Here is a 25,929-nt window from a genome sequence, read left to right on the forward strand (position 1 = left end):
ATTTGAAAGATTATAACGTGCATACGTAGGAATAAAGCTTTCCCCGCGTCTCCATGTTGCTAAGAGACGCGGGAGGTCAAAAAAATATATATCGCTGATTCGTTTGTTTTATTTAATTTCTCTACTCCCCTTTTTTTTTTATTTTTTTTTTTTACAAGGAATGCGTATAAAATCATTAGGCTGTAATTAATAAACAAACAAATGTAATTGTAAATGAATAGTCCGATACTTACCACAAATCACTAGGATAGTTACCAGAATAAGGTGAAGAAGGTTAATTCCAGACCATAAATTGGACTGGGAAATATATGACAATATATACAATATATATGATATATACAATATAACAAGAAGGAAAAACACGTTCAAAATAATATTAATACAGATTCCTTAAACAATTGTAAGAAATAAGTAGAAATTAGATATTATCAATAATAGTAGGTAAAATTCTTCAAATATATGGAAACATCTATAATTGAGTTAAGATGGTATGCTAGAGAAGTTGTACTTATCTGTGTCAGAGCAGCGAACAAAAGAGGAATTTAGGAGCCTGTTCATCCTAGTTGTCATGTGTTAAAGTTCTATTTTATTGTGATGTAATAATATTCTTTAAAGGGCTGCATGTTGGGCAGCAAATAAAAGTATTTGCATAATGGTAGCCTCCGGTCTTGTAATGAAATTTGCCTGTGGAGGAGAAACTGCTCCGTTGGGATCCCGCTCCCTCCCGCCAGGCTCTCGGACGAGACGATCTGTCTGTCCGTGAACAGGGACTCCACCTCTGAGTGAGTATCCTGTCCAGACATGTACATCTTTGGACTTGTAATGGCTGCGCCCTCGGAAAGGCCCGCTAGTGGTAGCAGGCGGGAGTAAAGTGGTGTATTGCGTGATAGGCGGTGGAGTCTTAGCATGCAGGACCTGGCCACCGTCACCTGAATGGGGTGAGATGGGTCTGGTACCCAGGAGGAGTATGGGGTGCTTCACTGGGACTGTCAGGGGCCCTGATTTTGTACTAGTTTTCTCTAGATGACTTCCAGCTGTCCAGCGTGACACCCATTGTAACTGTGCTGCAGGGAAATAGGTTTTGAAGGATGGGGCGCCCAGCTCACCCTCGTCTCTTGGTAATTTCAGCGTCGCCAGTGCTACCCTTCGGCACCCTCTCCCCCAGATCAGTAATATTAGCAAGGAGTTAAGCTCCTGGAATAAGGCTTGTGGAGGGATTACCAGCACATTTGCAAAGAAATTGAGGAGGCAATGTACCATTTTCGAGAAGGCCACCGTCCATATGGGGGCAGGGGTAGAGAACGCCAAAAATGAATTTTTTTTTTATATACTTTTTAAAAATTTTGGAAAACCTTTATTTACAACACAGTAGTACACAGCTATTCAGCCATACATCCCGGAGGCTAGGCAGCAAGGCATTATGCAGCTTGAATGGTGCACACAGAATAGAATGCAAATTCGTATAAGGTTTATTTTATTTTATATAAAAGAAAAAACAGTGTAATAAAAAGAAGGCACCTAACTAGTGCAAGAAGGCAAGGCAAAAGAACATGAGTGCGACATCGCCCCGTTCCAGGGGAAGGCTGGGTCAGTATCTTGAGTAGCAGACCATACGAGCAAACCATGTAAATAGTTAACGGGGGGAAAGGAAGGAAGGACCGTTGTACCTCAATCATTCGGCCGGAGTCAAGAGCTAAGGGGAGAAGCGCTCCTCCAAGGGCGTTGTATCAGGCGGAAGGCAGATGTCACCCCTATACTCATTTCAAGGCCCCCAAATCTTATTCCATTTCTTGGGCCTACCTCTGGCAACATACACTGTCTTCTCCCGGAACATGCACCAGTCCATGTTAGCCTTCCACATCTCAAATGTTGGGGGCAAAGCCGCGCCCCATTTCTGAGCAATGTCCCTCTTAGCTACCATGTTACCTAGAGTGACCCATTGAGTCTGTGAACTGTTATAATCCGTGGGGCCCCACACATTTAACAGGCAGCGCCGGGCTTCGGCCAGCAGGTCCACCCTGGTTACTTCACCCATCACTGCATGTATTCACCTCCAATATGTAGCCACCGACCTGCACTCCCATATAATGTGCATGAAAGTCTCTAAGGAACCGCACCCTCGCCTACAGAGGCCATCCACCGAATGGCCCATGTGTATCAGTCTGGGGCCAGTGACATACACCCTATGCAGGATTTTCAATTGCACCAGCCTCAGTCTGGCCGGGATTGCCACCTCCTTTGGAGACGAGACCGCGCACTGCCAATCCTCGTCATCCAACTCAACTCCATCACGGATCCACTGATCTCGCACCCCCAGAAGAAGGTCAGCGCGGACATTAATCAATTTTTTATAGGTCAATGAGATAGCACTGTCGGGCATATGGCCGTCCAACAACCTATCCTCCAGCTGGGAAGATTCAGGGATCTTTCCACCCTCCGACATTACTGCCAGGAGGGCATGTTTCAACTGGGCATATCTGAAAAATTCCGTTCCCCCCAACTGAAACTCCCTTTGTAGCACTTCAAAGGATTTGACCTGTCCCTTAGCTACCATGTCTTCCACCCTGGAGATGCCGATCAAGTCCCAGCGGTCAAACCCCTTGGTATGCCACAGTTTGCCCAACAATTCAGAGTCATAAAGTGGAGTTGCCATCGTGAGTCTGCCTTTCCACCCCTGTGCCTCCGTCACTGCTCTCCAGATGTGAACCGCTGTCTTAGTGGGACCTGTCATTCCCCCATCCAGAGACCTCGAATACAGAGCCCTGTAGTATTTCCCGTCGTTCAGGAGCCACCGATCCATGGCATAACCCGGACTTATGGCTGGACCATAGAGGCCGTGGTTAAGGGCAGCCAGCTGCGACGCCCAATAATACCTTCGAATGTCGGGCAGCGCAATCCCTCCGTCGTACCACGGAAGGGTCAGTTTAGTAATGGCTATGTAGGCCCTCGACCTCTCTAAAATACCCAGACGGGACCGTATCCTGGGTGTTCTGAAGCGCGTACAGGAACCGGGGCAGGGACATCATCTTGAACAAAGCTGCACGTCCAAGCAGGGAAAGCGGCAACTTCCGCCACCCCTCCACATCACGCCGAAGGCGCGCAAGAGGGGGAAGCAAATTGTTTGCTTAACGCATTTTGGAATCGACCGAAATGTAGATACCCAGGTATTTAAACCCCTGCCTCGCGACCTGTATATTACAGTCCCGCGGGAGCCTCGGGACCTCACCCCTCAGGACGTACAGGTGGGACTTCGACCAATTGATGACAAGGCCAGAAGTCTGCCGAAAGTGCGCAGTACGTCGCAAACAACAATAAGGGACTTACACGGCGAGGTGAGGTAGAGGAGAATGTCATCCGCGTACAAAGACACTCTATCCTCGAAACACGGGGACCATTTGATCCCACTGATGTCTGGATGCCCTCTTAGCCATGCCGCCAGTGGTTCTAATGCCAGTGTACACAATAGGGGCGACAGGGGGCATCCCTGCCTGGTACCCCTACCGAGAGTAAACAAGGCTGATGCGCTGCCATTAACCGCCACGTTGGCAAGCTGGCTGGCATATAACAGCTTGACCCACCCTATGAAACCCGGACCAAATCCAAACTTCGCCAGCACCGCCCACAAATATGACCACTCAAGGGAATCGAAGGCCATCGTGGCATCCAAGGACGCCAAGATGGCCGGCTCTTGGAGAGTGTGGACCCTCGCAAGGGCTCTGTGAAGTCTTCTCAGGTTGAGGGCGGTATTACGATGCGGGATAAAGCCGGACTGATCCGGGTGCACTAAGTCGCTAATCGCTCCAACCAGCCGGTTAGCGAGCAATTTAGCCAAGATCTTGGGCTCAGTGTTCAGCAAGGAGATAGGATGATACGATCGACACAAGTCTCTGGGCTTCCCTTCCTTGTGAATGACCACAATGGTGGCCAGCCTCTGGTCTGGGGGTAGTATACCCGTCTCCCCCGCCTCAAGGAACATATCCCGCAAGGGCGGGGCAACGACATCCGGCTTAATCTTATACAGCTCCACAGGGATGCTGTTGGGGCCCGGAGCCTTGCCAGATCACAGGGAGCGTATCGCTACAGCGATCTCGTCCACCGTGATGTCCCTATCCATGTCCTCTCTTTCGGTCTCCGACAAGCATGGTACCTCTATGTCTCGAAGCAAGTCGCTAGAGTCTTCCTCCGATATCTCGGAGACCGAGGCATAGACGGACTCAAAGTATTCAGCAAAGACCACGACGATAGCACTGGGGTCGGTAACCGCAACGCCGTCCTCCCCCAGCACCTCCGGGACCACGCGGCTGGCTCTCTCCTTCTTATCAAGCCAGGCAATAAGCTTGCCCGCCTTGTCCCCGACGTTGTAGATTCGCCCTTGCTGTTCTCTACCCATAGCCCTCGCCGCGTCCGTGACAATGGCCCGGTACTCCGACTGTTTAAGGGAGAGAGCATGTAGTAGGTCCGGCGTCGGGCAGACCTCCAACTGAGAGTCTATCTCCGTTATATCCGACTCAATCATCACCACATCCGCGTCCCTGCGCCTCCGTACTTCAGCTATTAAGGAGAACGCCTCCCCCCTCAGGACAGTTTTAAAGGCCTCCCATAAGGAGACGGCGGATGTGACCGAGCCCAAGTTTTCAGAAAAGTAAAACTCGATGGCTTTGGCCAAGAGTCCACGAGTCTTGGGATCGCGGAAGTACCACGGGTTAATCAGCGCCACCCTCTCGGCTACCACGATATCGAAGTCGAAGGACACCCAGACCGGAGAGTGGTCCGAGATGCCCCTCGCCATCAGTCTGGCCTCAGAAACCGCCGATGCGTGGGCCGCCAGAGCCAGAACATAATCAATTCTGGAGAGACTACCGTGAGCCCCTGAGTGAAATGAGTATTGGCGCTGGGCAGGATGCAAGAGCCTCCAGCAGTCAATAAAAGTCCCATTGTGTCCAAAAAGTTGGGAAGCCTGGTCTGCGAGCCTCGAAGATCTCTGGATGGATACCTATCTAACATCCCTGAACCTACAGCGTTAAAGTCTCCTCCCATGATAAGCAGCCCCTCGGGAAGACCTAAAATGGCGCCCCCAAGGTCCTTGAAAGTGGCCGTCTGCAGCCCAGGGGGACATAGATCGAAACTAAAACCAGGGTACGCCCCTCCCACCTCCCCGTGACGGCGACGTAGCGTCCTCTCTCATCGACCACTCTTGAGTCTATCTCCAAGGGGAGGGTTGAGCGCACCATAATCCCCACCCCCCCGGGAGCCCGAAGAGAACCCCGAGTGTGCCACCATTTTGAAGCCCTTCCTATTGAGTGTGTGACACGTGTTTCCAACCAAATGCGTTTCTTGTAACAGTATCACATCAGGTACACACCTCTTGAACATTTGCAATACAATACCCCTCTTAATACGATCCCCCAGCCCATTGACATTCCAGCTTAAAACATTGTTTCCTACCCCCCATCATCGAAATCCAAACCCAGTCCGTCCCCAGCGGGCACAGTCGCTACATTAGAAGTGTCCACCCACCAATTGCCTTGCCAAAAAGGGAAAAAAGAGAAAAAGGAATCCAACGAAAAACAGGAACAAAGAAGCCACCCACCCCCCACCCTGCACCCCTGCATTAGACTAAGAAGCCCCCCCAACTCGCAGTGTGCCTTTCGCCCCTAGAAGAAAAAACAAACCTACAAGAAGCCCCTGAGGAGAAAGGAGGTGACCCTATCCCCCCTCCCAACCTCCAGATAGGAAGTTATCCGGGAAAGCCCCAATAAGTCACAGGATTACCAAACCGAGCTGCTTAAGATAGACCCATTGTCCAAAGAGTTCTGTAGTCACCCATCACTCCTGCTGGTCGCGGCCGCCTCTAGCCCCTTCCGACCGCTCCTCGTGTTCGTCACGCTGTTGAGACAAGGTGTCGAGCCAGTCCCCCGCCACCTCCGGCAGGTCGAAAAACAGGTGCCCGGCCGTTATGTTCGATTCTTAGTTTTGCAGGAAACAGCATGGCATATTTCATGCCCATGTCTCGCAAACGCCGTTTCACTCCCATGAAGCTTTGTCTCCGTCTCTGCACGGTCTGAGTAAAGTCCGGGTAAAAGTTAATGTCAGCGTTCTGGAACTTCAACGGCCCACCACTCCTCGAGGCCTGCAAAATAGAATCACGGTCCCTGATATTGAACACCCGGGCGATGATGGGCCTTGGAGGGGCCCCCTCCTTCGGTCGGCCCCCAGGCAGCCTGTGCGCGCGTTCCACAGAGAAGAACTTGCTAAGCCCCTTGGGGGCTAGATGGTTCTGGACTAGATCCTCTACGAAGAGGTCCGTAGCCGACTCTTTGGCCCCTTCCGGCACACCAATAATGCGGACGTTTTGTTGCCTGGCACGGCCCTCAAAGTCCTCAAGCCTCCGTGCAAAAAGGTTGTTAGCCGACTTCAGGTTCCGGACCTCGGTCTGCAGGTCCGAGACGTCCGTGGTGAGGCTCGAGGTCTTGATATCAAGTGACTTGACTCGCTCATTCGTTCTGCCCAAGTCCGCTCTAATCAAATTCACTTTGATTGCCAGGGTGTCCACCTTGAGTGCCATCACCTCATGTTGTTGGTGCATATCGGTCTTCATGACTTCAATGGCGCCCATCACGTCGCGGAGCGTAGGGTCCTGAGCCTCAGGCGACGCTTCTCGATGCAAGTCTTTGGGTCTCGCGGAGACTCCAGGCGAGCCCTTCGGCTGGGCGTACCGCTCCATATTGCTCGACTGCGAATACGTGGATTTTTTGCTATTCCGAGGCTTTGATCTATCAGTGTCTCCTCTGCCAGCCATGGTCCGGCACCAGGACACTTCTTCCGTCCACACACCGGGCCTCACCGGCCCACCGATGGTCGGAAGCTGCCGCCTCAGCCACTGCACTCCGTCTGGTACACGCGCACTCCGCAACTCCGCTGTCTCCGCTAGGAAACAAGTCAGCCAACCGTGCACCTAGTCACCTCTGTCCGACGGTGTCTCATACGCCAGCCCCAGCCTGGGCCCTGGACCCACTACCGCCTTCAAACTTCCACACGGTGTAGCTGCGCCAAGGAACGTCTGATTTTAATTCGGACAACGGGTCCCGTGTCAGCGTCGGTTCACGATCAATATTCCACAAACGTGGACCAGGATTGATGTGGAGGTTCGGAGGGTCTTCGGAGCTCCGAGCTCACGCGGCCATCTTGGGTGCCCGCGAAGCTCCTCCGATTAATTTGGGTTTTGATACCCCTTAGTGCTCTGTAGTGGTTGCCCTCGAGGAGGTCTTTCGGGGTGTGATAGAGCCTGACTCCTAGGTACCTCGGAGCGTCTCCTTTCCACACTAGTATGACCACCCAGATGCTTATTTCTCGTGGGGGAATGTCTGGGTGGAGGGGATAGAGAGTAGACTTTCTCCAGTTTACTTTCAGCCCCGCCGCTTTCCCGAAGTCTTCAAGTGTGGCACAGAGGGGAGATAGGTTTATAGTGATGTCCCTTATATTGATTAGTAGGTCGTCGGCGTATAGGAACACGTGGTGAATGCAGTCTTCTAATGGGATGCCCCAATGTCCTCCTCCCTCACAAAGCCTGATTGCTAGTGGTTCCATTGTAAGGGCGAAGAGATGGGGGGTAGTGGGCACCCTTGGCATGTCGCGCGGATCACCTGGAGAGAAGATGAGATGAGTTGGTCGATGCGGACCCGAGACGTAAGGCCTGTGAATAGCAATTTGGTCTATGCCGTGAGCTTTGGACCGGCCCCTACCCGCCGCAGCACTGTAAACAGATACTGCCATGCCGGGGTGTCAAAGACCCAAGGTGAGGCATGCTGCGTTTGAAAAGCGGCCCTTCACCCCGGCCTGGACATGGAAGAGTCTCCGATGTTCTGTGAGGTGTTTCTCCTAGGTACGAATCTGCATTGGTCAGGGTGTATGAGTTTGGGGAGTGTCCCCATGAACCTGTCTGCTAGGATCTTGCCCAATATTTTGCAGTCTGCTGATAGTGTGATTGGCCGGTACGAGGATCGTAGTAGGGGGTCTCGGTCTGGTTTAGGAAAATGTCACAAGTGTGGATTCTCACATGGACTTAGGACGTTCCCCAGTTTCTAATGCCGCCTTAAAGACTGTTTCTAGTCTCAGGGCTAACTGGGATGAGAATGTGCTGTAGTATTCTAATGGGAAGTTGTCGTGGCCCGGAGCTTTTTCTTTTGGCTAGGTTGTGGATCGCGTTTTTGATTTCTGTCGGTGTGATCGGTTTGTCTTTGAGGTCTTGTCTGAGGCGGCTAGTCGTGTCATAGTGATGGGATTCAGGATCTTATTTGTGTTCCTCTCTACCTAGTGTTGGTTCTCTATATAGTTATGTGTATTATTCTTGAAAGGCCTGCTGGATCTCTGCTTGTGTCTGGATGATGATGCCTGCTGAGTTTGTTATTCAGGTGACTAGTTGTGAATCTTGTTTTTTCCTGGATTAGCCAGGCCAACAGGGTCTCCGCTCAGGCCTCCTCTCTATGGGCCCTAGCAGCGTATGCTCTAAAGTTATATCTGCGTAAGTCTACGCAGGCATCCACGTATTCGGTCTTAGCTTCTGTCAGCTGTGTGTTGGGTATCGCACCAGTGTCCGTGTCTTTTGTTAATTTCGCCTGGCGTGTCTCTGTCGATAGTATGGTTTGCTCGAACAGTTGCAGACTGTATGTCCGCTAATACTTTAAAATGGAAGTCTGATAAAAACTGAGCTGCTCCCCTCCCTATCTGTACCACTGCTTGCTGGACCTCTGATTTACACCCACACTAATGAAGTCAGAAACCTAGGCATTATGTTTGATTCAGGTTTAGCGTTTACTCCCTAAACTAATAAGCAGTACCTGTTTTGTCATCTTCAAAAAGGTGAGAACAAGTCTTTCATTTCTCCACTTCAATAGGAAAAGCCTTGTAATTCAATGGACTATCTCAGCTAGGCTAGAAGATTGAAATGTCAATGGATTTGTGAATGTATGTAGTACTTGTATGGCCTAACCTAGCAAATAAGACAGCAGAACACTATATGGATTCAAAGGCAAACATAAAGTCAACAAGTAATAGGAGAGGTACCTGGTAAGTGAATAGTTATTGCATTGTGATCTAGTCTTCTTTTAAGTGGTGTGTCTTCAAATCATTCCTAAAATGGAGAAGCATTGGGATGAACCTTGTGGATACAGGGATCCTGGGTGCATAGACGGAAAAGGCCTGCTACTTTGTGTTTGCTTTTTTATTCTTCTTAATATCCAATAAGATTGTGAGCTGGCTGTGAACATGCACATAATTTTGATCAGTACACTTTATACAGTCCAAATATAGCAACTTAAGTGCTATTGGGCCTGAGAATACCTTAACCAGTTTTGCCCAAGCTTGCAAACCTGGAATGGCTACCAGTAACCAAAAGAATCTTTTTGACAGTATTTGGAATGATTCACAAAGCCATTCATGTGGCTGTATCAAAGTTACTCCAGGAGGAATTTTATTGTATACCCACATGGACTTTTCGGTCTGAATGTTCCGCATTTCAGAGTTTCCTTTTTAGATGGTCACTACTTCTGTTATTAATGAGTGATTTTGTGGAACTCGCCCGAACTCTTTGTACCCAAAGGAAGACCTGCCAGAATGTATCAAGCAATTTGAAATAGATTTGTTCAAACTAAAGCCTTCATTGTTAGATGGGGGGAGTCCAATACCCTTGGTATTCAAATTTAAATTAGATTTATTGATAGATTAAAGTACATGCTTCCCAAGTCTACATCCATCAAATTTCAGCAAACTTGACATGCATGTATAATCTACTTTACCCATGTGCACTTTATTAAGCGGTAAACACTGCTTCTTCTTTTTTTAGGAAAACACTAAATGTGTTCAATGCTTGTCTATAATGTGGGCTTTCCCAATAAAATAATTTAGTTTCAGTGAATATGTTAAAAACATTATTTTGCCAATACTCCAAAACCCCATTAAAATTGCAAGCTATACAAACTCAGCTGCTATACCAGGGCTGACCTGAAAACTAAAATCAGCCCCAACAGTAATGATGAAACTAACCCACACTATAGAAGATGACTCCTAAACAGAGGCAGTGCGACCAGTGAAGCCTTGGGGCCACCTTGGTGGTGCTGTGTTTAGAAATAACACAGATTTTAAAAGTTCCTACTGCAGAGTTCCTTGTATGTATAGCAGTTTTCTGTCAACAATAAAATGTCAAGAGAACTCTAGTGAATAATGTTCTTGCTGGAGAGATCAGAGTTTTGTCTGGTGGCAGCTTCCACTCCTGATAAAGTAGAGAGTTAAGATGCCTGGTGCAATGAATGTGTACTACACTAATTACCCCACTTTGGATTGCCCAGTAGGTTACTGCTTTTGTCACAGAGATCCTTTTGTCAATCTCAATATAGGACAGTGAGCTGTGAATTGTCATCAAAGAGCTGCATGCAAACGGCAAGGTATAGGTTAGAACGTTATGTTTTTCCACCACTCTTTCATCAGCCTAATGTGGCTTAAAAAAGTTTATTAGGGTAGAAATATATATGTCTGACTACTAATCCTTCTTGATCTCTCCTTGGCATTCGAAACCCTCAAACATGACAATCTTCTAGTTCTTCTAAGATTTAGAATGGGCCTATCAGCATCAGTCCTAAATTGATTCACCTCTTTCCTCCAAAATAGATCCCAAAGATTTAAGGTTAATCAATCTCTATCTACGGCCGTACCAGTCACTCTAGGAGTTCCACAGGGACCATCCCTCTCGCCTACACTCTTCAACCTTTTCATGGAACCCTTGACTGAAATTCTCAGCTCCTCAAACATCCATTATCATATGTATGCTGACGACACCCAACTATACTTGAAGGTCACCTCTCTGGACGATATCAGCCCTCAATTCAACTCAGGAAAAAACCCAGACCTGGCTGGCGTACAACCACTTGAAACTAAACACCCTCAAGACTGAATTCCTCCTAATCGCCCCTCCCAACAAAACTACCAGTATCGAAGAATGGATTAAACAACTCACAGCGCTCAATTACTAACCTCATATTGTTGACTCCGCAAAATCGCTAGGTCTAATACTGGATAGAAATCTTAACATGCAGAAACATATCAGTGCTGCAACAAAAGGCGCAAATATCCAGATCAACAGCCTGATAAAACTAAAACCATTCCTTCCCGCAAATGACTTTAAATTGGCTGTTCAAGCATTAGTAATCCCAAGACTTGTCTATGGGAGTGCAACACTAAGCGGTCTTCCCAGAGCATCAACAGCCCCTCTAAGAGCTTCTCTCAACTCAGCGGCTAGGCTCATCATGGGCTCAAAAAGAAATTCTCATATTACCCCTGACCTCAAAACTCCTAACTGGCTTCCTTTCGAAGCCAGAATTCAATGAAAAATTGCCTGCATGACATACAAAGTCATACATCACAATACCCTGAGATACCTGGCCCAAAAACTGGTGCTATCTTGTGGAAACAGATCCTTCTAGAAGTACCAACACTCTTCTTCTGAAACCACAACGCTTATCCAAAAAGAAAACTTACAACCGTGCCTTCTCTGGAATAGCTCCTAGGATTTGGAACGCACTGCCCCCTGAAACTAGACGGGACCCTTCTCTCATCTCTTTTGAAAAAAGAAGTAAAATCCCTACTTTTTGTTTTTTAAACTCTTTATTCGTGACTGCATCAAGTATCATATTTTAGATTTATACATATTACCATCCAACAGTCTTTTCTTGTTTTCTCCCATTAACTTTCGGCTAATTGACATGTAACCTTTCTCAATTTTACATTAAGTCCAAGTTGACTCATGTTTATTACATCAATGATAGTGTTGCATTTGCATTACATTGTCGCCTCGTAACTAATCCCTATCCCACCCAACTCCCACCCCACCCTTTACGTCTCTTGGCTTCTCCATTGGTTAGGCACTGTGTTCCTTGGCATGGTGACCCTATTCTGTCCAGAAAACTGTATTCGCGTGGAGCTGGCTAACCTGTACATTCGGCGGTCATATCCCTACTCTGTATTTCCCTTGCTCTCCACCCTGTATGTCTGGTTATGGGGTATTCTCCTGTGAGAGCTCTAGGTCCACATCCTCTATCTCCACCAGCATCCGCTCCCATTCCAGCGCAATTGGGTGTTTCCGGAGCCCCTTCTCTACGCAGGATTACACTCTCCGTCCTGCCCCATTTCAGCAAATCAGATCGCCACACATCTACACTCTGGGGCCTGGCTGATTTCCACCTCATAGTTATGACTCTAAGTGCCAACAAGAGTGCCAGGTCTAAGAGCTTCAGCTGGGCTTTTTGGGTCTTGGGTCTTTTCCTGTGCCCCATCAGACAAGGCAGCGCCCCCTCCGGGATCTGCAAAGTTGTGATAGTATTTAGTGTATGGCGGACTGTCCCCCAGTAGCTGCGTATTCGTGGGCATGTCCACAGCATATGGAGGAGATCGGCCTCATCCCTTTGACACCGGGGACAACTATGGGAGGAAGCAGGGAACATCCTATGGAGCCTTTGCGGGTGACATATGCTCTATGCAGTACCCTAGCCTGTATGAATTTGAATTTGACGTTTCTGGACACCCTCCTGTGGTGTTCTAGGACAATCTTACAGGCCCCGTCTGTCATAGCCTCTCCTGTGTCTAGAGGCCAGGTGTCCCTGAATGTGGTAAGAGGTAGAGCAGCGTGTTCCCTAATGCCCATGTAGAGCCATCTCACTAAGTGTCCCCCAGACTCCATATAATGAAGGAGATGCACTAGTTCATGTTGTTCTGGTTTTCTACGCTGTGGGGCCCATGTGCGTCGCACATAGTGTGTCACTGTAGCATGTAGGAAGTACAATCGCAGTGGGGCTCCTGTTGACTGCGCGAAGGAGGCGTGATCCAGTACTGTTGTCCCCAAACAGGTCGCCCACTCTATCCACTCCCGCCTCTGCCCAAGGTTGTAACCTGCGTTGCGTCAGACGTCCCTGCGGTGTTGGGAGCCCTAACAGGGGAATGTTATCTGCATAAGGTGTGGTCCCTGCCGTGTACGCCAACGCCTTTCCCCAGCACAGTAGAGCAGTATGTAGCAGGGGGTGGCAGTCTCGAGGGATCTTGGCTCCGGGCAACAGAAGGGAGTGCAGCTCTCCACGTGCTAATAGGTCCTGTGTGATGTCAATTTTGTGTAGGTTCTTAACCGCCACCCATCGTGACAACCATTGCAACTGGCTTGCGTAGTAGTAACCCCGTAGGTCTGGTACACCAAGGCCCACCTGTCTGGTGCTCAGTTGTAGTTTTTTAGGCTTATTCGCCGTCGCCCAGGGCCCCATATGAGAGTAATCGGGATCGTGTTTAGTGTAGCAAATATGTGGTGTGGGAGGAGGACTGGCAGGTTTACGAAATAATACAGTATACAGGGGAGCATGGCCATCTTCGAAACTGCTATCCTACCCATGACAGATAATGGCAGGGGCATCCAAAAGTTCACCCTACTCCGGAGGCTATTAATGACCTTCCGCACATTACCTTCAATCTGGTCTTCTATAAACATTAATGCCCAGGTATTTAAATGTGGTTGGGGCTATTTGGATCCGGTAATCACCAAATTGTATGTGGGAGGGTCGTTGCCCTTCGCGGAAATAGAAGCCTAGGGATTTCGTCGGGTTAATGGCCAGGCCAGATACGGTATCGAAACTGTCAAAGATGGTTGCTAGGCTTGAGTGGTTCCCGTCCAAATCTTGAAGATACACTAAGATATCATCGGCGTAGATTGATATCAGATTATGCGTTCCCCCAATGGAAATACCCACCTCGCCCACTCTGGTCCGGAGCGCAATCGCCAGGGGCTCGAGTGTCAGTTCAAACAGCAGGGGTGATAACGGGCAGCCTTGCCGGGTGCCTCTGTAGATATCGTAGCTATCTGAGATATACCTGCCTGTGCGTGCTCTAGCTGTCGGGTTCGTATACAGTAGACGAATCCATTTGATTAAGTAAAATCCCTACTTTTAAAGAAATTATCTTGAATCTTGGTATATCTGAATCTCGACAACTGAGATCCGTATGTCTAGTCTTGTACACTTGTAGCTAAGCAACTGAGATCTGTATCTCAATTTTTTAACTATGCATTCATACGTTCCTTTTGTTCCTAATTTAGACCTATGTCAAGTCTTGTACATTTACATCCACGCAACTAAGACCTGCATTTCAATTCTTACCTATGTTTTCCTATGTTCCTTTTGTTCCCTACGCACGACTCTTGTAAAGTGCTCTGATAGCCGTAAGGGTCAAGTTTGCGCTATATAAAACCTTCAAAATAAAAAATAAAATGAATATTTGTATTTGTAAAACCAATCACTGTTGTACATTTTAAATCCTGGGTTTGTGCTTCTCCAGACCAAACACTCTTAAAATATACTGTCTACTAGTATTGGTGACATATGACTCCTACATCTTGTAATCCTCATTGTCTTGTGCAACATTTCCTATAGACTGATTTACACAAATATGATTTATTGGCTTTATATAATGTTTAAGGCATGTAAAGTGCTCTGACACCCTACATTGTTATGAGTAGTGCTATAAAACAATCAATTAGGGGTTTGTAAAGCGCTGCTACTCACCCATGAGGGTCTAGGCACTGTGGGGGCTGCTGAATAGCCTGGTCTTGAGGTCCTTCCTGAATTACGTCACCGACGTGGATTGCCCTAGGTGGAGGGGCAGGGTGTACAGGTCTTGGCAGAGAGGTAGGAGAAGGATCTTCCTCCGATCCGTGGGACTGAGGCAAGGGAAGTTGGGCAGAACAGAGTTGCCTGGCTCCTGTGTGGAAAGCGAGTCGTGGTTCAGATAACCGGTCCTACATTATGGGGAGCCTTGTATACATGTGTTAAGAAATTGGATGTGATTCTTTTGTTGATTCCGAGCCAGTGGAGTTGTCAGAGGTGTTCTGTTATGTGGCTGCGGCAGGGGATGTCGAGACAAAGCTGGCTGCGGCATTTTGGATGTTCTGTAGTTTCCTGAGCTGTTTCTGGGGATGCCGGAGTAGCGTGTGTTGCCGTAGTCCAGTCTGCTTGTGATGAGTGCGTGGGTGACCCATCTTTCTGGATTCTGTGGGGAGCCAGCTGAAAGTCTTTCGAAGCAGATGAAGCGTGTGGAAACAGGATAAGGACACTGCATTGATTTGGCATTTCATTAAGAGCGAGGAGTCCAGTATGATTCTGAGGTAGCATGCGTCGTCTGGAGGGGTTTCTAGTGCAGTGGGCCACCAGGAGTCATCCAAGGCTAAGGGGGTGAGTCCCAGGATGAGTACTTCGGGCTTGTCAGGGTTGAACTCCAGGCACCAGTCTCTCATCCAGTTCGCAACTGCCTTCCTGCTGTTGTGAAGTTTGATTCTGGCAGCCGTAGTTTTGTTGGTGAAGGAGATGATCAGCTGGGTGTCGTCAGCGTAGGAGACGATGTTGAGTCCATGGATTCTGACGATGGCTCTGATGGGGGCCATGTGGACGTTGATGAGTCGGGCTCAGGTAGAAGCCATGTGGCACTCTGCAGCTGATCTCTGTAACGTCGGACTCACTGTGTTCTGCTGGTCAGGAAGAAGTGGATCCAGTCCAGTTCCTTGTCGCAGTGCCGGTGTCATGGAATCTCGTGATTAGTGTGTGGTGGGAGATGGTGTTGAAGGCGGCAGAGAGGTCCACTAGGATGAGGGCTGTGGTTTTGCCCCAGTCGAGGAGGGAGCGTGTATCATATGTGGCAGCAAGGAGTGTGGTCCAGTGCTATGGTTGCTTCAGAAGCCAGATTGGGAGGTGTCCAGGACGTGGTTTTCTTCGATTAATTTGGAGAGTTGGGCATGGACGACCTTCTCAATGACCTTGGCTGGGTAGGGGAGGAAGGATTGGTCTAAAGTTCCTGAGGTCTGTTGGTTCGGCGGACGGTTCTTTCAGCAGGGGGTTTATCTCTGCATGTTTCCAGTCAGGGAAGGTGGTGATTGTGGTGGAGCAGTTGATGGTACGGCAAAGCTGTGGAGTGATGGATACGGCTGCTCAATGGTAGATGCGGGACGTGCAAGGATCCGATAGGGCTCCTGAGTGGCTGCTCTTTATGGTCTTGAGCGAGTCATCTGTGGTGAGCAGAGTCAAGTTGAGCACAATCTGTTTGGGTGCTGCGTGGTTGCTTGAGGTGGTACCATGAGTAGCGGCAGGGTCTTTGGTGTCGAAGCTGTCGTAGAGCCGCCTGATCTTGTGGTGGAAGAAGGTGCCGAGCATCTTGCAGAGGTCTTGGTAGGATGTGACATCTGTGGTCTCACTGTTGGGCCTGGAAAACGCCTTGATGATGCAAAGTGTTCTTTGTTGCTGTTTTCGTTGGCGTTGATTCTGTCTTGCCGTGGAAGTGAGGGAATCGATGGAGAAGGAGGTTCGGGGGGGGGAGCAAAAAGATTGTTGCACTGAGCGCCATCAGCGCAGAAGCTGGCCCTGACCTGATGTTATAGGACTTTCATAGCTGGGCCATGGCAGCTTAACTTTATCTAAAAGCAGCCCTTGAGCCTGCAACCCAAAGAGAAAATGCCAGAGTGGAACGGTGACTCTCCAGACAAAATGAAATGGCTATGCCTTGAAAAGGCTGTAACAAAATCCACTTTAACTATCTGGAATACTTTAAACTGAACTTATCAAATGTACAATCGCTCTAATGAATTAACATTTAGTTCATTAAGTCCAATGCGCATCTGAACCAACATCTATTTGCACCTACGATTGTACACAGAATGTATATTTTAACCAGTGGGTGTGTCCTCACAAAACAAATGCACATCGGTGCAGTATTCACACATCATATTACCAGGATTCAACTTAACATGTACCAAGTAAACTGAGAATGAATATTGCTTCTGCATCATCCTGACTAAGTGGACATGGAAAGATAACTCCTTCTGTCTCCTATGTAGCTCCGCTTAATCACTGTCCCTCACCTAATTTATCATGAGTGAATGGCATTAAGGGCGAAGAATACTGAGCTTTAAAAACAAATCTTAAAGATACAGAAATAAAACACATAATAGTGAAAACCATAACCATAATTAAATCTAAATGAGCACCAATATTCCATGACACAGCTTCCTGGATTATTCAGAAATAGTTAAGATATTCGTGTGATGTGTTTGTGTGTTCCTTTTCCTTTCAATACTTCTGAGACTTGTTTTTATGTGTTCTCTCCTACATCTATTGTAACTAATGTTAATATGGAAAAAGTTGATGCTAATATGGGAAACGATGTTGCGTTCTAATCTAGGACCCTGATCGATACTGTGACCTTATGCCCCTATACGGCTATAAATCCATTTATTCCCTATATTGGCATAACCGATCAAATGCAATATTCAGAAACTCGTCTCTGGCCTCACACGAACAGAGCCACATTTCAGAATCGCTTTCTCTGCAACTTCCTTTGCAGCTCATTAGTGCAATGACATCGCAGAAGTTACTATCTAAGATTCCTAGATTAACACTCCGAGTTCTTCAACAAGATAAAAACTCAGCAACCTGGGAAAGCCCCGCTTGCTATGTTTTGATTAGTAATAGAACTCTAATGAGCACTGATAGACGATCACTTCCTAGTGACATCTTTATTGACGTCTTATGTCCAAAAACTAACGTCAAACAAGGCACCTTTCAGGTATAAATATTACCAACGTTGCATTAAGCAAATGCTGATGATACCATCGCTGCTGCTGTTATGCTGAAGCTATCGCTGTCAAGCTAATGCTGACACTATCGCTACTGCTATCGCTGCTAACGAGCGAACGATGGTGTGGTGGACACAGGAGCTGAACAGCCGTCCCCTGCGAGAGCCCAGCAGATGCAAGCTGCCCGCGGACGCTGCCCCTCCTCCTCTTCCTCGACGCGCTGAGAGAGACGCTGTCTTTTCTCCTGCTGAGAAATCCAGCTCCGGCGTTTCCAGCCCACTCTTGCGAGTGACTGGGATATCGAGTTCCCTGAAGGAGATACCAGACCTTCAGCATTCTATTCCAGAGGTATGGTGTTGACTAAACCCTTAGAGAGAATTCTTGAAGCAAACCTTGGCAAAACCAACTTAACTTAAAGCTACTTACTTACTCCCCTCCCAAGTATTAGGCTTAGGTCAGGTACACTGGGGTAGGCGTAGTTAGAAGCACCAGTTGAGTATTTTAGCCAAATGTATATATGAATATATATATGTTTTATTCATTTTAAACCATTGTATGGCTAAGAAACCATATCAATGCTTTTACAGTATTATTTCGCAATACTCATCTTACTGTACGTACTTTTTATAATAACAAGTCTTGCAATTGTGGCAATTCATTTCTCTTGTACGAGAAGAAAGACTGTTCAATAAATAACACTTTTATTGAAATCGCCCATCTCTCTATTCTCTACATATCGTGAAAGTAATCTGCACAACAACTGACTGAGTAAAATAACTGTCTATTGTTTCACACGACTCTAGAGATTGACTCTTATCTGAGGAGCAAAGTTGTCATGTTGCACGGTTGTTGGAAAACTGAATCCCTTCTTGTCTGTACCAGGGAAGCTGATCACTTCCTATTCAGTCAAGAAAGTTTCCAGTGACCTCTGAGCTAGTTGGTAACAAACCCAATTAAGTTTAGCATAGTCAGTAGAGACCTGGAAGATCCGCACTTCTACGTAGATACTACTGTTTGTTATTCCAAAGCGCAGGGCCTATTGGGAAAATAGGAACTACACTACAACGATACATTCATTTATGGGAACAAAATTATGTCTTTATTATCTCAATTAGCCCGTTGTGAACTCCACATCAGCTCAGTCAGGCAAACACTGAGACCTAGGGTCAAGGTTATTGATTGATAGGTCACAGGTAGGATGGAACATAAACGTACAATCAGGAAAGTTTAGATCAATCCCACAGCTAGGCGCTGACATTGAAGGGGTCAAGGGCGATTGTACTCAATAAAGCACACATTGATGAAGGGGTACACGTGCTCCTAGAACACCATAAAATCAGATGCCACAAGAGTTAGAAACATATAGCCAATCAGGACACAGCACACGCTCCCCATGCTGAACATGTGGACACGTTATCCACTGGCCACATTGTGTCCATGCAAAGTCAAGGCCCACCTGTACTTTCCATTAGACAATTCATTTATGACTCCAAAGGCAGCAACTTACATTCCTCACCATAAATGGATTGCTGGAAACCTTTAATTACCCGCAATGAACTGTGTAAAAGAAAGCTGCAGACTAATTAAATTGAGACAGCTGTCAGACCCTGTGTCTGTAACTATTCTCCTGCCTGCCTATGTTTAATTAAACAAACGGTTACTGTTTTGCCAAACTTTTCTTGTCTTTTCAGGGTATTTCATGTTCAAGTAACACTAACTTCTTTGGATACAGTTATTATTTTTTCATTACACAAATATATAATAATTTGTGTTTATGTGGGGTTTGGTAAAGCATATATTGCGATTTTGTACTACTATAAATGCCATAATTCTTATTAGCTGACTGAGTGATACCCATGTTATCAATCTCATACGGATGAAATGCCCTTGATGGGATTTGAACCCGTACCCTACAAGTTACACACAGATTCGAAAGGCACTATGGTGGCAATTACAACCACCTGTATATTCTCTTCTATAAACACGCCAGGATCATGTAAATTAAAGCAGAATGATCAATAGAATGTTCTAACTGTAAGCCAGTGTCAGAATAAAGCATTTAGTTTGTTGACGTTTTGTTCAGGCAGGCTCACATCAGCCTTTCATCCTTCCAGAGTGGGTAAATGGAGTGCCACAGTCTGGGTAATAGTAACATCTGTTATTTGTATGCCACTCAGAAATGCACAAGTCTGGTATTTACTGCTACCTTTTGAGAGGGCCTTGCAGCCTCTTCAGCTGTAGTGGGAGTGTCACAGGACACCACAGTGGCTCCTAATTTGTGCATGAAATCAGCAGCTTCCAGCCTCGGGGTTTAACACTTGTATCAAGGCTCAGGCATTGCTTGCAATCCTGAAAGTTAGGTAGTAAGACTGTGAACGCCCTTTGAAGGCCCCACACGAAACATAACAAAAAAGAACAAAGGACGATTGTCCACTTGTGAATGGCCTGGGAGGGGGGGGGCGGGGGCGGGGGGGCTTCTTTGGGGAGGCATCGACCACTCTCTAGAACAGGACCTGGTTGTGATTCTCCTTTGAGAAATTATTTTGTTTAAGTTATGATTTGGTGTAAAAACTCTGGGCTCAGTATTGGAGGATCGAGGGATTTCTGCTTAGTGGGTTAACTCGGAGGACTCCATGCATGTAGTATTTTTATCAAAAGGAAACATTCACCAGACTCTGGTTCTGCATTTTGTTGCTGGAGCCTCTTTTCGCTGCCTTCTGAATCAGTAACATGTTTGATCTTTGCTGTAGACTACCTGCAAAGCAGAAACGTTAACCAAGCAGAAACCAGTATTCTTGACTTTTCTCTGCATTTATTGTGGCTTGGAGTAAGGGCAATTTTATCGGCCATGGACCTCCTGGTTTATATACAGTCACACTCCCACAAGCCATAGCCTTAAACCACTGTGTATTTATTTACAAATAAAAGGTCTTTAGTTACATTGGAGCGCAAAGAAATAGCGGCAGAGCACAGCCAAAGCATTTCTTTATTGTATTACAAGTTGAGTAAAATCTTCGACATTTATTTCTTCATCCTGTTGAATTGTGATGCTAAAGTGAGTACAGTAGTGTCAAGCTCTTGGCAGCTTTCCAGTACAGTTGAACATCCCTTCCCTGAAGACCAGTATCTTTTCCGAGCTGAAAACTATTCTATTAGTATTAGTGTGTCTCCTCGCTTCTAGACTTTTGATGGACTTTGCCTTTTGATACGGTTAGGCAGAGCATCTAGTTTTTTTTTTAGCTCAAAATGGTTTTATTTCCGAATGTTCTTACTTAAAATTCCCCATCTTAATGTGTGGGGTAAATATATTCATTGATTTTCTTTCTAAATCTTCCTCTTATCTGTTCCATAATATTGACACGACTATTTCTTACTCCACCCGTTATCAGTCAATCCATTTTTTCTAGGGACAATTGTCTTATCTATGACTGCTTGATTTCTACTCAAAGGGTTACATCTGACCCACCCCCAAGATTTGAAAATTGCTTTTGCCGCCATGTAGTATGTGGATCATTTTCAGCAATTCCCATGTGCTGCAGGACATTTGATGAAGTCCGGATCGTACCGCAGCACACCATACCTGATAGCATCAGGTACCGCACGGGCTACACCGCCACTTGTCCACAAGTGTTTGCAGCCCATGCTATTGGCTTAGAAGCCAAGCTGTGCCTTACTCACTCACTGTACTCATCAGTACTGGTGCATTGCCCAAAAGTTAAGTTTTCCATGAGACCTGAGCATTTTGAGAGAGCTTCTTGCACAAGCACCACTCCAGGAGATCAAATCACTTAGATCCATGAACCCACCACACTCTACCTATGCTAGCCTTGCCTTTTTACCCACACTTCCTTACAGAGCAACAAACTTGCACTCAGTCAAGCATGACATATCGTTTCAATAAAAAAGCCGTACACAATTACCATATTTTGAGTATTTACATTTTCCACATCAGTGGGACTCCTTTTGACTATATCTACAAAGCCCAGCTCCCCGACACTGAACGTGACTAGATGTAACTTGTGGGAAGAAGTTGTTTTGAATATTTAAGCGAAGGTACTTCTTGCATTCCAGCAGCCTGCAGGTACTCTTTCACCAAGTAGATTTGGTGATTAGAGGAACTACTTGAGTGTTCAAGCTGTGATGTGGTCTGTGCTGTAATGGTGGCTTGTTGAATCGGGCTGAATCCGGCTCTAGCGTATGGTTGTGCTATTGAGTGAATCAGGATGAATCCGGCTCTAGCGTATGGTTGTGCTATTGAGTGAATCAGGCTGAATCCGGCTCTAGCGTATGGTTGTGCTATTGAGTGAATCAGGCTGAATCCGGTTTAGCGTATGGTTGTGCTATTGAGTGTCATTGATTGAATTATGGAGACTCTCCTCTTGCATTTACGTTAGAAAGAGGTTTCATGAAGGACCGCTGCAGCAGCAGGTTTCTTCAAAAACCATGTGACGTGCTACTTTTTAAAAAAAAATGGTTTCAAATATTAACATACTTCCCTCTGATGATATTGAGAGCTTTGTAGAGAACTATTCATCTTATCCAATTAAATAAATGATAGTGTAAGATGAACATTATACAATTAATTTTTTTATGTTTTATGTTCCAGGTGTTGTACAGCATTTAAAAAATGGACAGGTCTTAAGAGAGAATTACCTCAAGAAACACAAGCTGCTGCCTAACAATTGGACTGCAAAGCACCTGTACATGGAGTCCACGGGGAAGAGTCGAACTCTGCAGAGCGGCCTAGCCCTGCTCTACAGCCTCCTGCCAAAATTTGACTGGAAGAAGATCAACATCCGGCAGCAGTGGAGCACCATATTCTGTGCAGGGAGCTGCGACTGCCCAATGAGGAACCAGTATCTAGAGGAGGAGCAGCGGCGTCAGTACAGCTTCAGAGTGAAGAGCGTCCAGCTGGAGAGGACCTACATGGAAATGGCCAAGGTGGTGGGTGTCCCCACACGTCAGCTCCGGGCCTCTAACCCCATAGACTCTCTGCTCTGTCATTTTTGCCACAACATCAGCTTCCCATGCACCACAAACGGTTGCATTAGCATGGAGCATTTTAAGGTCATCAAGTCCTTCCAACTGGAGGACGAAAAGGAAAGTCAGGAGAAGCAGCTGTATTATAAGTATGCCTTGATGGCCACATATCCGCTTCTGAACCAGACAGTCGCGCGCATGCAGAGCGTTGCGCAGGGTAGCAAGGACGAGCTGCTCGCGCTTTACTCTGGCCACGACGTCACCATGTCCCCAGTGCTGAGCGCCCTAGGCGTCACAGAAGCCAGGTTCCCTCGCTTTGCTGCTAGGTTAGTCTTTGAACTGTGGGGAAACAGGGATAAAAAAGGAGAGCACTTTATCCGTATTCTGTACAATGGCGAAGATGTGACATTCCAGACGTCCTTCTGCCGACGGGAGAGCCGACACCCCGGCCAGGCGATGTGCCCCCTAGAGACATTTTCTAAGTTTGTCAAGAGAGACATGTTTAGCATTTTAAACACCACCAATTATTATGATGCCTGTCATCGAAGAGTATTTTGAAAGTATAGATGCAATATTAAGACCAACCAAACTTAAAAAAATTAAAAGTAGAACATTCAAGTCGGGTTACCAATTTGCCCGTGGTACACATTGGTGTAAAGACCAATTTGTGAGAATACAACAGAAGTATCATTTTGTATTGATTTTTAGGGAGCACTGGACTATCTAGCAAGTAGCTTGTTGTGATCATGTCTTAAATCGCATTTCTGAGCATTATTTTCTTTTCGTTGTCATTGATATTTTATTTTATTAATTGTTAGGTGTCTGTCGTAAAACTCAGTCTGTGTCTACTTGGATTCACGTTAGACCGCGTGCCTAGACGATTGATTTTAGTTTTAAATAGGTTCAAATTGAAACCAGCCAAGTGTTGTAATTTTTAATGCATCAGCATACCTGTTATCTGTGTTCTCCAACGCCTTAGTCTTATAAATATGCCATTACTGTATTTACCGACCAGGACTGCTGCCGGAAGTAGTACTACCCTGGCCGAAGTCTGTCACTTCCCCCTTGCAATGGGACTGCATTTGACCTCCTTGTTGTTAGCACCTCAGGCAGCAGCCTAGTGTTGTTTTAATGTAGCATCAGCCCTGTTGTCCACCATTAACTGCCGTTTTTGAACAGTGGGCAAAACTACTCCAAACTGGACGTCGCTTGAAGAAAACTAGGCCACCTCTTTGTTAAAGGGCACAAAAATAATATTTTATTTCTAAATTTGTTTTAATCTTTGAAGCAACTGGATCTTTAACTGTAAAGAATAATTTCTTCCTTCATTGCCGGGTGTCTTTTTTTGATGCAGCTCTATTGGCGAAGTGACATCACGATAGATTGGACGCATTTATGTGCGAGTCTTAATGTTCATGCTCATTTAGGACGTGCTAGAAAAAAACCGAGGTGAACAGTAAAATAAATAAAGTGAAAGAAACCTACTCATGTTTCTTTTGAATGACTAGCTTTTTGTTTTGATAAGATAACTTTGACACCTGTCATTACCTCTGCATAATGCTCCATCCACTTCAAAATGTGTTAATGCAAACTGCTAACACTGAAACTCAAATCAAGAAGACAATGGGGTGACCTTGTGTCCCTCAGAACCTGGGTATATATTAAAGAAAAAACAATGGTGCTGCCGGGTAGGCGAAACTCATTTCTTGCACACGAAAATCAATTATCTTATATCATATATGTAATCCTCACATGTAACCCAAAGAACCATTCAATCATAAGGAACACACGAAAAAGAGCAGTTTGAATGGGTAAACAGTAATTTTTTATAAGTTGCATCATTTATCAGTTACCCATGCTTGAATAAAGAGCTGTCAAAATCGGTGCGGTTTCAATGTGAACAGTGATCAAGTAACATATCGTGCTCAGTGATACAATTGAGTGTGTAATATGTACAAAGTGATAAAAATGTGTACAAGGGAAAGAGAGGCCAGACTGAGAGCAATGTCTGCTGCTAATCCAAGTTTAATTTCTCGCGCAGAGCCTTGAACTGGACCAGAAGGTAGCGTCAACGTTTCACCTAATATAAGCACTATTGAGTGGTCATATTGGGTCTTCATCAGGAGAGGAGAGGGGGTAGGGAAGACAGCTTGTAGATTTAGACAGAAAGTGAGTTAGGCATCTTACAGTGAGTGTTCCATATGGAAACCAAAATTATTTGGCCATGACTCACCTAGTGAAACCAGAGCGAATCATGAGTAGTGGAACAGAAGGGCTCAGGTCTGCGTACACCAGGCCCCAACACATTTGGTCTAAAGAAAACGGAATGGGTACGCGCTTAAAACTACTGTGCAAGCAGTGTGCTCAAGGAAATTAATTGTGGTGGCAGATAGGGTAGAACACTCACCCAAATGAATGACAAGGATGCGGGAAGTAAGGGGTTGATTCCCCTATCCCAAGTAAACAGGGGGCTGCAATGTCAGGCTGGTATTGAAGTGGATGCAGGACTCACTTCTATGTGAAAGGTGATAAACGGGAAGGAATTAAAGTCCTGTCTGTGCTCCCCAAAGTGGAACATCTGTGTGTTACAGGTAGTGCTTACCTAATCGAGTTCAATGGAATGCTTGTGGGGGCCCCCTATGCCGGGCTGGTGATGAAGTGGTTTCTGGACTCACTTCCATATACAGGTCGAAAAACGGAAAGCGATTAGTTTAAATCTCGTACACTGAAACTCAAGCTAAATACTTGGATCAGTTGTTGAATGCACCTGTATAAGGTGCAGTCAGTCCCATACCCATTTCAGCTAACGTGAATGTTTTGAAATAGACGAAACACATTTGAAACTTTAGCATGCATAATAGGCAGAGCACCGAGCATGCAGTGCTAAGTGTAGGTGTACTAAAACATTGAGATCTTGTTTGGTGGCTTTAAGTTAACCGCTGAGCAGGCAACACTCTAGTTCTAATCCCAGTCCCCCTGGCATCCACTATTTAACCCGTGTTCATGGCCCTATGCAAATCATTCTAATTGGTGTACCTGTTATCTGCAAATAATTGACAGCCTCTAGAAACAAGCTCTACATGAGTTTTATATATATATATATATATATATATATTCACTGAAAAAACCATAGGTTATAGACCATATATAGTTAGGAATTTGCATTTACAAAACCTTGAAAATTCACTGAAAAAACCATAGGTTAGAGACCATATATAGTTAGCTGGACATTTTATTGACATAAAACCAATGAAATTCCATATATAGTTAGTTGCACTAACTATATATCGCGCACCCGCAATCCA

General features: G+C 46.1%; 1 protein-coding gene across 2 annotated transcripts in view; it reads left to right on the plus strand.

Annotated features, from left to right (window-relative positions):
* Positions 1 to 24,108, plus strand: part of PXYLP1 (2-phosphoxylose phosphatase 1) — a 396,884-nt gene extending 372,776 nt beyond the window's left edge. For both annotated transcript variants that reach the window (XM_086943994.1, XM_086943993.1), the window contains one exon: positions 22,251 to 24,108. In XM_086943994.1, coding sequence (XP_086800120.1) covers positions 22,251 to 23,182 — 932 coding nt within the window. In that variant the 3' untranslated portion in view covers positions 23,183 to 24,108. The remainder of the gene's footprint in view (positions 1 to 22,250) is intronic.
* Positions 24,109 to 25,929: the final 1,821 nt, after the last annotated feature.

Source organism: Lissotriton vulgaris, chromosome 11 (assembly GCF_964263255.1).
Source record: "Lissotriton vulgaris chromosome 11, aLisVul1.2, whole genome shotgun sequence".
Classification (NCBI taxonomy): domain Eukaryota; kingdom Metazoa; phylum Chordata; class Amphibia; order Caudata; family Salamandridae; genus Lissotriton; species Lissotriton vulgaris.